Source organism: Rhinoraja longicauda, chromosome 27, assembly GCF_053455715.1.
Source record: "Rhinoraja longicauda isolate Sanriku21f chromosome 27, sRhiLon1.1, whole genome shotgun sequence".
NCBI lineage: Eukaryota > Metazoa > Chordata > Chondrichthyes > Rajiformes > Arhynchobatidae > Rhinoraja > Rhinoraja longicauda.
Window position 1 is genome coordinate 4,264,430 of NC_135979.1, and position 13,946 is coordinate 4,278,375.

The window sequence follows — 13,946 nt, forward strand, 5'->3', positions numbered from 1 at the left end:
GTTAAGCATTTAAGAACAATAATACATTAACAAGTAGGGAGCACAAAGTGCTGGAGTAACTCGGCAGGTCAGGCAGCATCTCTGGAAAACATGGATAGGTGATGTTTCACAGAGTGCTGGAGTAACTCAGCGGGTCAGGCAGCATCTGTGGAGAACATGGATAGGTGACGTTTCACAGAGTGCTGGAGTAACTTGGCAGGTCAGGCAGCATCTCTGGAGTACATGGATAGGTGCTGTTTTGGGTTGGCAACCTTTCACATTAAAACATAGTTTTAAAGAGCACCATAAATACATTCAACTTTTTATTTAAAATATATTTGTGGACTTACAGGTGTAGCTTTAGCACATAGATGACAAAAGGTTCTAAATCTTCTAGAATTTAGCACACAAGGCGTCTCTTTGTATTAAACGCTCTTTGTTTCTAACTTTTGATCTGACAAACCAAAATAAAAAAATGTCCTGCTTTTCCAGAGTTTAAAATGTGCAGGAATTGCAAGTCAAATTGGCATTTCAGGCAAATGTGTGAATAAGCAGCTAAATCTAACAGAGGCATTTCAATGTACATACATTAGTTTAGAAACCATCCTTGTAGTTTCAATCATCCTACATAATTGTTACAACATTAAAAAGCCTAACAGCATTTCCATTGACTGTAGACACTAGGGTTGGTAATGTTAGATGCCAATAATTCCGTTTAAAAAGAAACCTTACATCTTGCTATACCATGATAGAGGAAATCATAATACAGCGGTTACAAAAAATACAGCCTTTAAGTCCAATGCACCTTGGCACTGAGGTGCATGACACAACTCCATGGCCCAGTACAACGCAAATATACTCCAGCTGGAAATTAAAGAAATACGTTGCTTCTACAACCAAAGTACTTCCGATATGTAGCTATTGTTTTAATGCTGGGTGACTAATTTATCAGATCATTGCAATAAATGCAAGCTCCTGGGGGAATGGAAATGAAGGAATACAACTTTAAAACAGCTACAATAGGGCAGAATCAACTTCGATTTGTCAATTGTCTAAAATCAACCTCAAAACTCGTTCTTGCCTCCTGATTGACGATGGGGCTGCACTGTGGCGCAGCGGTAGAGTTGCTGCCTTACAGTGCCAGGGATAGGGGTTCGATCCTGACCGCAGTGTGCTGTCTATACGGAGTTTGTTCGTCCTCCCTGTGACTGTGTGAGTTTTCACCGGGCGCTCCGGTTTACTCCCACACTCCAAAGATGTGCAGGTTTGTAGACTAATCGGGTTTGGTAAAATTGTAAATTGTCTCGAGCAGCAGGATAGTGCTAGTGTACGGGGTAATCGCTGATCGACAGACTCGCTGGGCCAAAGTTGCACGCTGTATCTCTAAAGTCTAAAGATTGGTGATTCTAGCACTTTCATTTTCAAAGATGTTTTGCTATCAGACTCTGAAGAAGGGTCTCGACCCGAAACGTCACCCATTCCTTCTCTCCTGAGATGCTGCCTGACCTGCTGAGTAACTCCAGCATTTTGTGAATAAATACCTTGGATTTGTACCAGCATCTGCAGTTATTTTCTTATGCTATCAGACTCTGGTCAGTGGTCACTCTTCCCTGCAGAAACAAGGAAGACAAGAGTGCTAAGAGTACGGGGATCACTGGTTGGCATGGACTTGGTGGGCCGAAGGGCCTGTTTCCGTGCTGTATCTCCAAACTAAACTGTAGATGACAAAACCTCGTGTAGAACGCAAAGTGCTGGAGTAACTCAACTGGTCAGGCAGCATTTCTGGAGGACTTTCCGGGTCTAGACCTTCTTCAGACTGATGGAACTATTGAGTGAAACTATAATGAAGAAAGAGGATGTGATTCCCAGTGTCATAGCCGGTTCTTTATGCAGTCAAAAAGTTGTCAATATGCACGATTAATAAACACACGTCACAAGGCCAGAAACCAAAATGCTTCACTTTTGACAGATGGCATTACAATAGACAATAGATGCAGGAGTAGGCCATTCGGCCCTTCGAGCCAGCACCGCCATTCAATGTGATCATGGCAGATCATTACGCCATACCGTCATAACAAAAGCACTGATTAAGGCCAGTAATTCTCTCAATCAGTATCACTAACAGAACTATTGATCATTATCCCATTCCTATTTGTGGTAGCTTAGTGTTCAAATCGAACTAAGAATTTTACATCATTACTTTATAACATACATAAAAAGTACTTTGGTGGCTGATACTGCCAGATTGTGAAAAAAAAGGTTTTTACTCATGTTCGTTTTTCTAAAACAAAAAGCACCACGCAAGCATTGTGCAGCAGCAATGGAAGAGGACCCAGCCATAAACAGCCCCTCAATACAAGTGGCTGAACCAGCACAAAATTGACTAGAACAATTAGTGAAAACAATAAGCCTCCAATTGATAGATTCAGCAAGTCGTTTCGTTTTATTTTAGAGATACAGCGTGGAAACAGGCCCTTCGGCCCACCGAGTCTGTACTGACCAGCGATCCCCGCAGATTAACACTATCCTACACACACTAGGGTCAATCTACACTTATACCAAGCCAATTAACCTGCAAACCTGTATGTCTTTTGAGTGTGGGAGAAAACCCACGCTGTCAAGGGGAGAACTCCATACAGTAGTTGGGATCGAATTAGGGTCTCCGGCGCTGCAAGGCAACAACTCTACCGCTGCGCCACCGTGCTACCCCTACATGCAGCACATCCGCAAACAGATAATCAGAAAAGGGGTGCACTGTAAATAGTGTGAAACACTCACAGCCAAATATTTAGAGTCATGCAGTATTGAAAGAGAGCCTTCAGCTCACCGAGTCAATACTGACCATCAGACACCCACAATCCGACACTCGTCCCATTTTTAGTCCCCTCACGTTCCCATCAATGCCCCTGAGATTCTACCAAACACCGGGCAATTTACAGAGGCCGATTAACCTATCAACCCACACATATCTGGATAGCCAAGGAACCTTGTGCACCGAGGTGGGAGCGTGCAAACTCCACACGGTCAGCACCCAGAGTCTGGATTGAACCAGTCACTGGACCTGCGAGGCAGCGGTTCCACCAGCTGTGCCCTTCTGCTGCCTATACGTTTGTTGGTATCAAATGGGTTCAGAGGACGGTGGCACTGTAGAGGTGAAAGATTGGAAAGGATAAAAATTATATATATTTCTGGTCCAAATAAGTAGCATAAATTAAACGGAAGAACTGAAGTTGGTCAGCATTGACAAGATGGGCCGAAAGGCCCGTTTCCATGCTGCATCGCTCTGTGGTAATAAAAACAAAGGGCTGAACAAGTCATTCGGAGCTTAAGTGTTCATTTTCTGGGCCACGACTGAACCGCTCGATGGCGAGAAGTTACTGTGCTTTTCAAGGAGACTTCAAACCACACATTGGTTGAATTGACCCCGAATAACGTGGCCGAGTGACAATGGATTTCCATGGACCATCAGTCGGGTGCTTTCAATACATTCCAAAAATACTTGATTAAGCAATATATATATATTTTTTAATTGAGCAAGATTGGTAATTATGACAAGCTAGATAGACATCACGTGACATCTTCAGAATGATTAGGGAAATTGAGACATTATTTTTACTGAAATTCATCTCAGCAACAGTGGTCCAAAACACCTTTCCATAAATATTGTGCAGTGTAAACATTGTAAGTGTTGCAGTCGGAGCAATGTTTGCAGCCCTAGTGTTTACAGTGACAGGCAAAAAAATGAAATGCCAATTTGATTAAAAAATGTGACCAAAGTAGTTTATTTGTGTAAATACACACTCAAAATATCCTAAAGCTCATACTAATATGGCCGGGGAAAAAACATCAACAATAACACTCACACGCACACTTGCTCTCAAAAGACAAAAAAAAGTTCTGATGCATTTGCACAGCAGTTAATGCTACAGAATACCCAAGGCATTAGAATGAGTTGTGATTTGGTCAGAAGTGCTCCCACTTCCTCAGAGTATGCTGCACCTTTTGGCTCAATCTCATGAACTTGATGCCCCGAACACTTGGCAGTAATGAGGAGACCAGTCGGTGCACAAAGTCTACAGCAGGTCTACTGTTGAAGTAGCAGCAGCTTTGAGTTTCCAGCTCCAATCTAATCGGAACGATGTCCGCAGGGCGACTTCTTCCCCCGTCCGGAGTTACATGCTGCTGGGTTGCTGGGCGGGCGTAGTTTGTCGAGGGAGGGTGTACATCGCGCCCAGAAATTGATCCGCAATCCGCCCGGCTTCCCTCAATCCACTCAGTAAAGCACCATGAACTGTCGCTGGGTAGTTGCGGATGGTATGTTCTCCGGCAAAGAAAAGGCGGGGAACGGGCTGCAATAGAGGGGGGGGGGGGGGGGGGAAATAAAGTAACACAAATAAACAGCTGCTATTAACAGGAGAAAACAAACTGCAGTGCTGGCTAAATCGAAGGTAGTCACAAAATGCTGGAGTAACTCAGCGGGTCAGGCAGCATCTCGGGAGAGGAATGGGTGACGTTTCGGGTCGAGACCCTTCTTCAGACCGATGCCTTTACTGTGAGAAAATAACTGCAGATGCTGGTACAAATCGAAGGTATTCATTCACAAAATGCTGGAGTAACTCAGCAGGTTAGGCAGCATCTCAGGAGAGAAGGAATGGGCGACGTTTCGGGTCTCGACCCGAAACGTCGCCCATTCTTTCTCTCCTGAGATGCTGCCTGACCTGCTGAGTTACTCCAGCATTTTGTGAATAGATGCCTTTGCTGTCCTCTGTGATACAGGTCCACTGCTGATTTTCCAGCCCCTTTGGTTCCAGAGTCTCTCTGGATTATCCGTTTTACCAGACCAACAGAAGTTATGTCCTGGGGGGGGGCTGAGATACCAGCCTGCAAAGTCAGCCTCCAAAGTCGGCTATGGGAACGGATCTGCCAGAGTTCCAGAGCCCCGGACACACAAGACAGGAAATTTGACCCGCTGATCAACACGGAAGTCCCAATGAGGTCAAGATCGGCCGCCTCATCCAGCCTCGGTGTCAAATTTTCTGGGGGATTTTGTCCAGATTACAGATCACCAGTTGCCGGAAAAATTAGTGGTGGACCTGTTTACTAACATTTGAGTGAAGCAGTTTATCTTCGCCTCTGTTCTAAATTGCTTGCCCCGAATCCTGAGACATTGACTTCTCTGTCTAGAAAGAGAAGTGTTCTCCTAACCCCTGTAGCTGAGATATTAGATCCAACACTGTACATGAAGAAAAAACAGTTCCTAGCGGCAGAGGAGTGAGTAAGCAGGAAACACATTTTGAAGTAATTGGCAAAAAAAACATGGAGTGTTTTACATAGTGTGATTTAAAGGTAACGAATGCATGCATTGGATAATGTTCAGTTTAGTGATACAGCACGGAAACTGGCCCTTTGGTCCACCGTGTTCATGCTAACTATCGATACAGTTCTGTTATCCCACATTTGCATCCACGTCCTTACACACCAGGGGCAATTTAGAGAGAGGTCACACACGGGATGTGGAAGGAAAGGGAAGCACCTAAACATGGAGGAAATCCATGCAGTCACAGAGAGAACATGCAAACTCCACAAACCGTAGACAGCACCCAAAGTCAGGATCAAACTCGAGTCTCTGGTGCTCTGAGGCAGCAGCTCCACCACTTATACTACCTTTAGTGGTGCAAACAGTTTAAAGAGTACCTTTGAATAATTGTAAAGGATGTGTTCTCGGCACTATTGGGAAGGAGCAGGATGCTAGGGCAATGGCAGAAGTCGTTTATCGAGCCGGCACAGGCTCAACAGATTAATATTCATCCTCCTGTGTTGAATGAGTCCATGCCCGAAGTTAAGCTCACAGTGACTGGCTGATAATCAAACATTCCTGATGAAGTAACTCGAGTGCTCAATGCCACAAGCTTAGACACCTGGAGAGCACGCTGCAAATTCCTGACCAAATCAATTTCCATCTCCCTGTTGCTTTCTTTTCAGATGCCTCATCTTTTTAATAAGCACTTGGTCGCACATCATCTTTCCATTTATCAAAGGGAAACAAGTAGGTCACACGCCGTCTCTCACAGCTTGCCACCAACCACTCTGCCACCAACCACTCTGCCACAAACCACTCTGCCACCAACCACTCTGCCACCAACCACTCTGCCACCAGCCACTCTGCCACCAACCACTCTGCCACCAACCACTCTGCCACCAACCACTCTGCCACCAACCACTCTGCCACCAACCACTCTCATATTTCCACAAGGCAAGCAGTCTTTATTTCCCCACAGTCCGTGGTGCAAGAGCACAATACAGGTTGCAGCTCATCACAATTTGAAGAACACGTTCATCACAATTTAAAGCCATCCATTTTGTCTCAGCTCAACTCTGACACAAATAGCTCGCAAAACACTTCCCACTTCAACAAGTGAATTGGATTTTCTGCCTTAAAAGCAGAGCCTGTTTTTCCTCAGATAGTCCATTGAACTCTGGTACTGTCGAGTTAACTTTGGAAAGGTGAGGGCAATTACAAGAGACATCCAGTGTTGCTGTATACTACACTTGAATATCAACTATACCATCCAGGTATAATAGTTTGAGTTTAGAGACACAGCGTAGAAACAGGACCATCGGCCCACCGAGACCACACCAGCCATTGATCAGCCGTATACTAATTTAACATTAACCCGACACATTCGGGGCAATTTACAGTGGCCAATTAACATACAAACCTGCACGTCTATGGGAAACCGGAGCACCCAGAGGAAACTCACGCGGTCACGGAGAGAACATACAAACTCGGCAAAGACCACACCCATAGTCAGGATCAAACCCAGGTTTCTGGCGCTGCGAGGAAGCTGCTCTTCCACTGAAGGCTCCATAATAGTTCTAGTTAATAGTTCCTTCTCGTTTGTGTTTGACCCGTTACCCTGCAAAAGTTCTGATTTGTGGAAGGATATGGTTTCAAAATGTCCCACTGGATCCTTAGTTTAATTGGGTCGTCCCAATCATAAGTTCTAGGAGCAGAACTAGGCCATTTGGCCCATCAAGTCTACTCCGCCATTCAATCATAGCTGATTTATCACCACCACCCCATTGTAATATCTACAATTCTAGCACCATTATTCGATGGAGCAAGCATGTCTGTGGTGCTTTGCTTTAAGTAAATCTACAATAGAATGGACAAAAAGAAATACCCACAGTGGTGAGTGGCAGAGTTGCTGCCTTACAACATAAGAAACCCAGGTTCGATTCGTTCCCAGTGCACCGGTTTCCTCCCACTTTCTAGAAACGTGCGGGTTTGTAGGTTCATTGGCCTCTTTAAATTACCTCTCGTGTGCAGGGAGTAGATGGGAAAGTGGGATGCCATAGAACTAGTGTGATGGTCAGAGTTATGAGTCTAGTTCATTGTCACGTGAACCGAGGCACAGTGAAAAGCTTTTGTTGCTTGCTAACCAGTCAGCGGAAAGACAATACATGATTACAATCGAGCCAATTACAATGTACAGACACATGATAAAGGGAATTAAGTGAATAACGTTGAGTGCAAGATAAAGTCTCGGCGGGCCAAAGTGCCTATTTCCATGCTGTGTCTTTCAAACAAAAGGGAAGTTTCTTCACCAAGTATTTAATTCAATGTAAAAGATGCCGGGTCTCATGGCGAGAGTTTTACCTGAGGAGCACCAGGAATGCTGGGGCCTGGGGTGACAGGCTGTGCCATTAGGTCATAGTCATTACCCGAAGAGCCAGCAGCAACATAGGAATAGGAGCCACGTGCCCAAGGATCCGCTCGCCAGCGAGTAACAACAGTTTCCTTCGGCTGCAAGCATAACATTACACAGAGGAGACAAGGAGAAAACAAACAATGAATGAGAAGGTTGCAGACTCCCTTCCTACCGCAGAGAGATGGCTTATTCGGTCATTTACTGCCTTTCAGCCATTTCTTAACTAAACCACAAATCACGGGAGACGATGTGGCGGATTTAAGACAGTGGGTGGACGGTGAAGGGCAAGGTTCATAGCTGAAGCACCAATAAAGATGTACTATTGCTGGGGGTTTTAACAGCATCAAGTTGTGATGCGGTAAGGAAGCGTTGGAATCTCGGATAGTAATGATATTACTGAAGGATAGAGGGTGCTGAGGCCCAGGCATGCAAGGACAAATCGAATAATGAGTGGGGGCAGGGGGGCAAGGGCCTCCATTCTGCAATGTAGGGCACCTGCCATAATTCAGTTGCTAGTACGTTCTCTTCTACGTCAGTGCTTCTTAAACTCATTCACCCTTGAGTCTTTATCACAAAATTTCATTCACCCTCGACTAAATTTTCTTATGTTTTTTGGTAATTTTCATCTTATTCTCCCTTGTGTATAATTATATATATATATTAAGTCATTCGCCCTTCATCCACCCCTCTAGTTTCATTCACCCTTGGGTAAACCATTCACCAGTTTAAGAAGCACTGTTCTACGGCAAAAGATTAGCCACAGAAGCTTCACTCCTGAGACTGGAGCACAATGGTCCAGCAGTGCTTTATTTCTCACTAATGCTACTGCACAGTGACATTCATTGTGCATATTCACACTTATAGGTGCGTCATGTTTTGGCGCCATTTCCAAAGTCTAGTCCACTCACGCGCTACAGTTACACTATTCAGTGCATCGCAGAACTAGAAGAGGTATTTTTTTTTAAATGAAGAGGACAGAAAAATCACACTGAGGTTTTAGGAACTTTGCTATCAACAAATTTCTACTGTCAAATTGAGATGCTGTTCGGGTCCCTGGTATGTTTAACAGGCTACATGCGGGTATATTTCAGGAAAGAGGGTATAAAACTAAAGAGTTAAAAAAAAATTTTTTTTAAATAGTCAAGTTCATTAAAAAAAAATTTTTTTAAATCACCAAATATCACTGCCCCCATTCCATTCCCTTCCATTTCTTGCCACGAGGGTTACAGCAGCATTCACACCAGGCCACTGAAGCAAGCCCATACCTGTGGTACTGCACTGCTGCCAAATATTCCTTTCAGGATGGCCAAGCATCGGCCAACAATGACGTCGTCACTGATGTTCTCCATGATTCCCGCAGCTTCCCCAGCCACCAAGGCCAACAGGATCGGGGCTGGTAACAGATAGAACGACTCATGAAAGGAACTGCAAACACAAAGCACTCAAACCGTCCCACGTTTGCACTTCCGCTGTGCAGCCGCAATATCAATGGAATAGAAAAAATACAAACTATTTAGAAATTAGTTTCATGAATATTTCCAGGAAGAATAAATCAATAAGGAATTAATAAAGATCATAAGACATGGGAGCAGAATTAGGCTATTCAGCCCATCAAGTCTGTTCATTCCATTTGATCAAGGCTGATCTATTTTCCCCTCTCAACACGTTTCTCATGCCTTCTCCCAGTAATCTTTGATGGGTAGCACAGTGACACAGTGGTAGAGCTGCTGGCTTACAGCACCAGAGACCAAGGTTCGATCCTGACCTGGGGTGCTTGTCTGTATGGATTCTGTAAATTGTCCCTAGTATGTATGAGAGAACTAGCGCACGGGTGATAGTTGGTCGGTGTGGACTCAGTGGGCCAAAGCACCTGTTTCCATGCTGCATTTCTAAACTAAGCTTCACTAAAACCAAAACCACAAAAAATTATCATTGTGCTGTGTCAGATTAAAAATTCAACTCATTTGATTAATTGGAGTCTTTTATGGAATTAATTTACCAAACCCATTCTGTTTGTGCTATTCATCAAAGGAAGAAAGGAGGGACCTGGCGGGGGTACTTTGTAACTTTCTAACCGCCCTTTATGTGGTGACTATTTGCATACCTTGGGTATGTTAGCAAAGAATTTCACTGTGACAATAAAGTATTCAATTTAAATCAATTCACTTCAATTCTCCAGACTCGGTGATATGGTTTGACTTTTACCCGTCCTCTGAAATGGCCACATCAAGATATTCAATTCAGGACATGTGGGAAATTGACAAGAACCATCGGTGGTGCCAGTGATTGCCTCAGCCTGGGAATCAGTAAAAGCACATTCTCAAGATGCAAACTACTTTGCAATTGTTCCCTTGGGGTGTCGCACTCACCCCACCAACCTTTGCATCCAGCGCATCGCTCAATATTGGGGTGTCACATTCACCCCACCAGCCTTTGCATCCAGCACATCGTTCAATATTTCCACCAGCTATTACTTGCTCCCACAACCTGCTGCATCGTCCCCTCCCCACCGCTTTCTACTTGCCACAGTGACCACTTTTTGATTTCTGGTTGGTTCATTCCTTCCCCCCCCCCCCCCCCCCCCACCCTCCCCAGGCACTTTTAACATATAACATATAACAACTACAGCATGGAAACAGGCCTGTCCGGCCCTACCAGTCCACGCCGACCATTCTCCCTGACCTAGTCTCATCTACCTGCACTCAGACCATAACCCTCCAATCCCCTCCTATCCATATACCTATCCAATTTACTCTTAAATAATAAAATCGAGCCAGCCTCCACCACTTCCACCGGAAGCCCATTCCATACAGCCACAACCCTCTGAGTAAAGAAGTTCCCCCTCATGTTACCCCTAAACCTTTGTCCCTCAACTCTGAAGCTATGTCCCCTTGTTGGAATCTTCCCCACTCTCAAAGGGAAAAGCCTACCCACGTCAACTCTGTCCGTCCCTCTCAAAATTTTAAAAACCTCTATCAAGTCCCCCCTCAACCTTCTACGCTCCAAAGAATAAAGACCCAACCTATTCAACCTCTCTCTGTAGCCTAAGTGCTGAAACCCAGGCAACATTCTAGTAAATCTCCTCTGTACCCTCTCCATTTTGTCGACATCCTTCCTATAATTTGGCGACCAGAACTGCACACCATACTCCAGATTCGGTCTCACCAATGCCCTGTACAATTTCAACATTACATCCCAACTTCTATACTCGATGCTCTGATTTATAAAGGCAAGCATACCAAACGCCTTCTTCACCACCCTATCCACATGAGATTCCACCTTCAGGGAACAATGCACAGTTTCCTTGCAAATGTAGGATATCCAACTTCCTGCCCCCTAAACCTCCACCATGGCCATCATTTGCTTTTATCAGGCAACTGGACCATCCTACCAACAACTAGAGAACAGTCCTGAACTACTATTTATCTCTTTGGAGCCCCCCGGACTATCTTTGGTCAGACTTTACTGCTTTTATCTTGCACTAAATGTTACTCACGTTATTCCCATTATCGTGTATCTGTGGAAAGCTCCATTGTAATCATGTATTGTCTTACCGCTGACTGGTCAGCAAGCTACAATAGCTTTTCACTGTACCTCAGTACAGGGTACAATAAACTAAACTCAAACTCAACTCATCACCCAGGGGCCCAAACCGCCCTTCCAGGTGAGGCAGAGATTCACATGCATCTTGTCTCTTGCACAAGGTGCTTTCGATGAGACCTCCTCTGCATCGACAAGACCAAACACAAGCATTGCAAAGCCCCTGCGCTCCGTCCACCATGAACATTCAGAGCTCCCGGTTGCAGGAGCTTTCAACTCCCCTCATTCCCACACTGATCTGTTTGTCCCCAGCCCCCTCCACTGCCAGGGTGAGGCCAAATGCAAACTAGAGGAACAGCACCTCATTTTCTGCCTCGATAGTCTGCAACCCAATGACAGGAACAGTGGGTATGGGGAGAAGGCAGGAACGGGGTAGTGATTTAGAATGATCAGCCATGATCACATTGAATGGTGGTGCTGGATCGAAGGGCCGAATGGCCTCCTCCTGCACCTATTGTCTATTGTCTATTTAATGTAACCTGCTCCCGCTCGCTCCTCCTCCCTCTCCTCATCTACCCAGACCATCACATGCATACCCTATTCCTCAGACACCCTGCCCCCCTCACTAAAGAATGCAATGCTCAGCTGTGAACAAAACCATTTACTTTCAGCTCTTCACATCAGACTATATCCTAGAGAAAGAGCAGCTAAACAATGGTCTCTATTAAAATTTGACAGGATTGATTTAAAATTTGTATTAATATAGTTGTAATGAAAACAAATGAAATTGCAACATGCAGATAGGTTCTGCAGCATGTTAAACTTCAAGGATGGTTGATTTAATGCAAAGAAGTGGGAATTAACTTATGCTGTAGGCCAATAAGCAAGGCATGACCTTCCCATGTAGAAGTTCCAACTGATGGTCAGGAGCCAATTCCACCAAAATTTATTTTCATGAAAGTTCCAACCAATCCATGTTTTCCAGAGATGTCGCCTGACCCGCTGAGTTACTCCAGACACCACCAGTTGTTTTTTTTAAGGCAACACCTACAGTTCCTAGCGTCGTCATGAAACTCAAGTCTTCCCTCTGGCTAACCCAGGCTCAAGGACCAAAATCAATGATAGATGCATTTCATCCAATACTCTCTAAAGTACAGATTACCAACAGTGCTCAAAATGGATCCTTCTGAAAGCAAAATGGCATAGTGATTATATCAATAATTATCTCAAGTTTTAAAATATTTATATTATCCTGTAGCTACACAAGCCCGCTGCCATTAAAAAATACTGACTGAAATGGTGATAACAGGAGCCTCCTTCATATTTAGTATAGACAATGACGTTTTATAGATTCTGACACATTTCCAAGTTAACCACTAATACATCAAATCCTAACGTTCAATCAAACACATATTCTAACAGTTAATCAACCAAATGTATTAAACTTTTGTCAGTTCTAGTAAATGGTTTAAGTTGATTGCAAGGCTATCATTACCATGAAAATGTAAATTTTTTATAAAGATCAAAATTAAATCCTTAAATTTGACCAAATTGAATTGAAACTGTTCTTTTCATTTTTAAAAATCATCTTCGCTTGAAATGTTAAAAGCACCACTATGAAGTTAATTACACCTGGTTATTCTTTCTTCATTAGCAAAGTCGGATTTCTTTACTACATGAAATTGCACAAATACCTTTATAGAGATTCCAGAAAAGAAATAATTCTCCCCTGCTGGCAGTAGTGCTTCCAACATGACCAAAAAGATTTACACTGGGGTCCCAGAACACACGATCGAAACACAATACAACCTGCAGGGAAAATATTCATGGATACTAAATTATTATGCTTGCTTGCTTCAATCGATTGTGGATCATCAGCAGTTACCCATACCGTACTCCCAGAGCAGTAGGATTTATTGCAAGGGGCTCTGTAGAGTCTAGAAGCATACAGCACATAAATAGGCCCTTTGCGGCACAGCAGTAGTTGCTGCCTTATGGCGCCCGAGACCAGTGTTCCATCCTGACCACGGGTGCTGTCTGTACAGTCTGTACATTCGCCCTGTGGCCGCGTGGGTTTTCTCCGGGTGCTCTGATTTCCTCCCACACTCCAAAGACGTAGGTCAATTGGCTTTGGTAAAATTATAAATTGATCCAAGTGTGTAGGATAGTGCCAGTGTATGAGGCGATCGCTTGGCGGCACGGTCTCAGTGGGCCGAAGGGCCTGTTTTTGCGCTGAATCTCTAAAGTCTAAAGCCCCACTTACCCATGCTAATTAAATTGGCATTCTGGGCTAGACCCATTTGTCTACATTTGGCCCATATCTCTCCAAACCCCCACTTTCCATATATCTGTCCCAATGTCCTTTGATAGAGTTAGGGCACACATCCAGGAGTAAGCCAAAATTTAACCACACAAAAATAGGTAATTTAACACTTCGATGACGTAATCAAAATGAGATCACAATCAGTGCAGCAGCCAAGCTTAATGTTGCCTCACCTTGTTGAGGTTTCCAAAGCCCATACGCTGAATAGCAGAAGATTTCCACTCGGGAAGGGGTGGTACAAACTGAACTGCCGGCGGCTGCTGTTTCAACACTCCCAGGGGGAGAGTACATAAAACGGCATCACATTTGTAAATGTACGTCTGGCTGTTCGAACGAGTGTTCTGAGCAATGACTTCACATCCTGCAAAATAAATTAACAGAAATTAACTCCA

The 13,946-nt window shown here is 44.2% G+C and overlaps 1 protein-coding gene across 3 annotated transcripts in view; it reads right to left on the reverse strand.

The window, feature by feature from the left end:
- Positions 1-295: 295 nt before the first annotated feature.
- Positions 296-13,946, reverse strand: part of kdm1a (lysine (K)-specific demethylase 1a) — a 48,655-nt gene continuing 35,004 nt past the window's right edge. For 2 of the 3 annotated variants that reach the window (XM_078423402.1, XM_078423401.1), the window contains 5 exons: positions 13,728-13,915; positions 12,926-13,040; positions 8,957-9,084; positions 7,640-7,786; positions 296-4,328 (listed from right to left, as the gene is read on the reverse strand). In XM_078423402.1, the coding sequence (XP_078279528.1) occupies positions 4,152-4,328; positions 7,640-7,786; positions 8,957-9,084; positions 12,926-13,040; positions 13,728-13,915 (755 nt within the window). In that variant the 3' untranslated portion in view covers positions 296-4,151. Of the gene's footprint in view, positions 4,329-7,639; positions 7,787-8,956; positions 9,085-12,925; positions 13,041-13,727; positions 13,916-13,946 lie in introns of those variants that run through there. The other variant, XM_078423404.1, reaches the window with a different exon arrangement.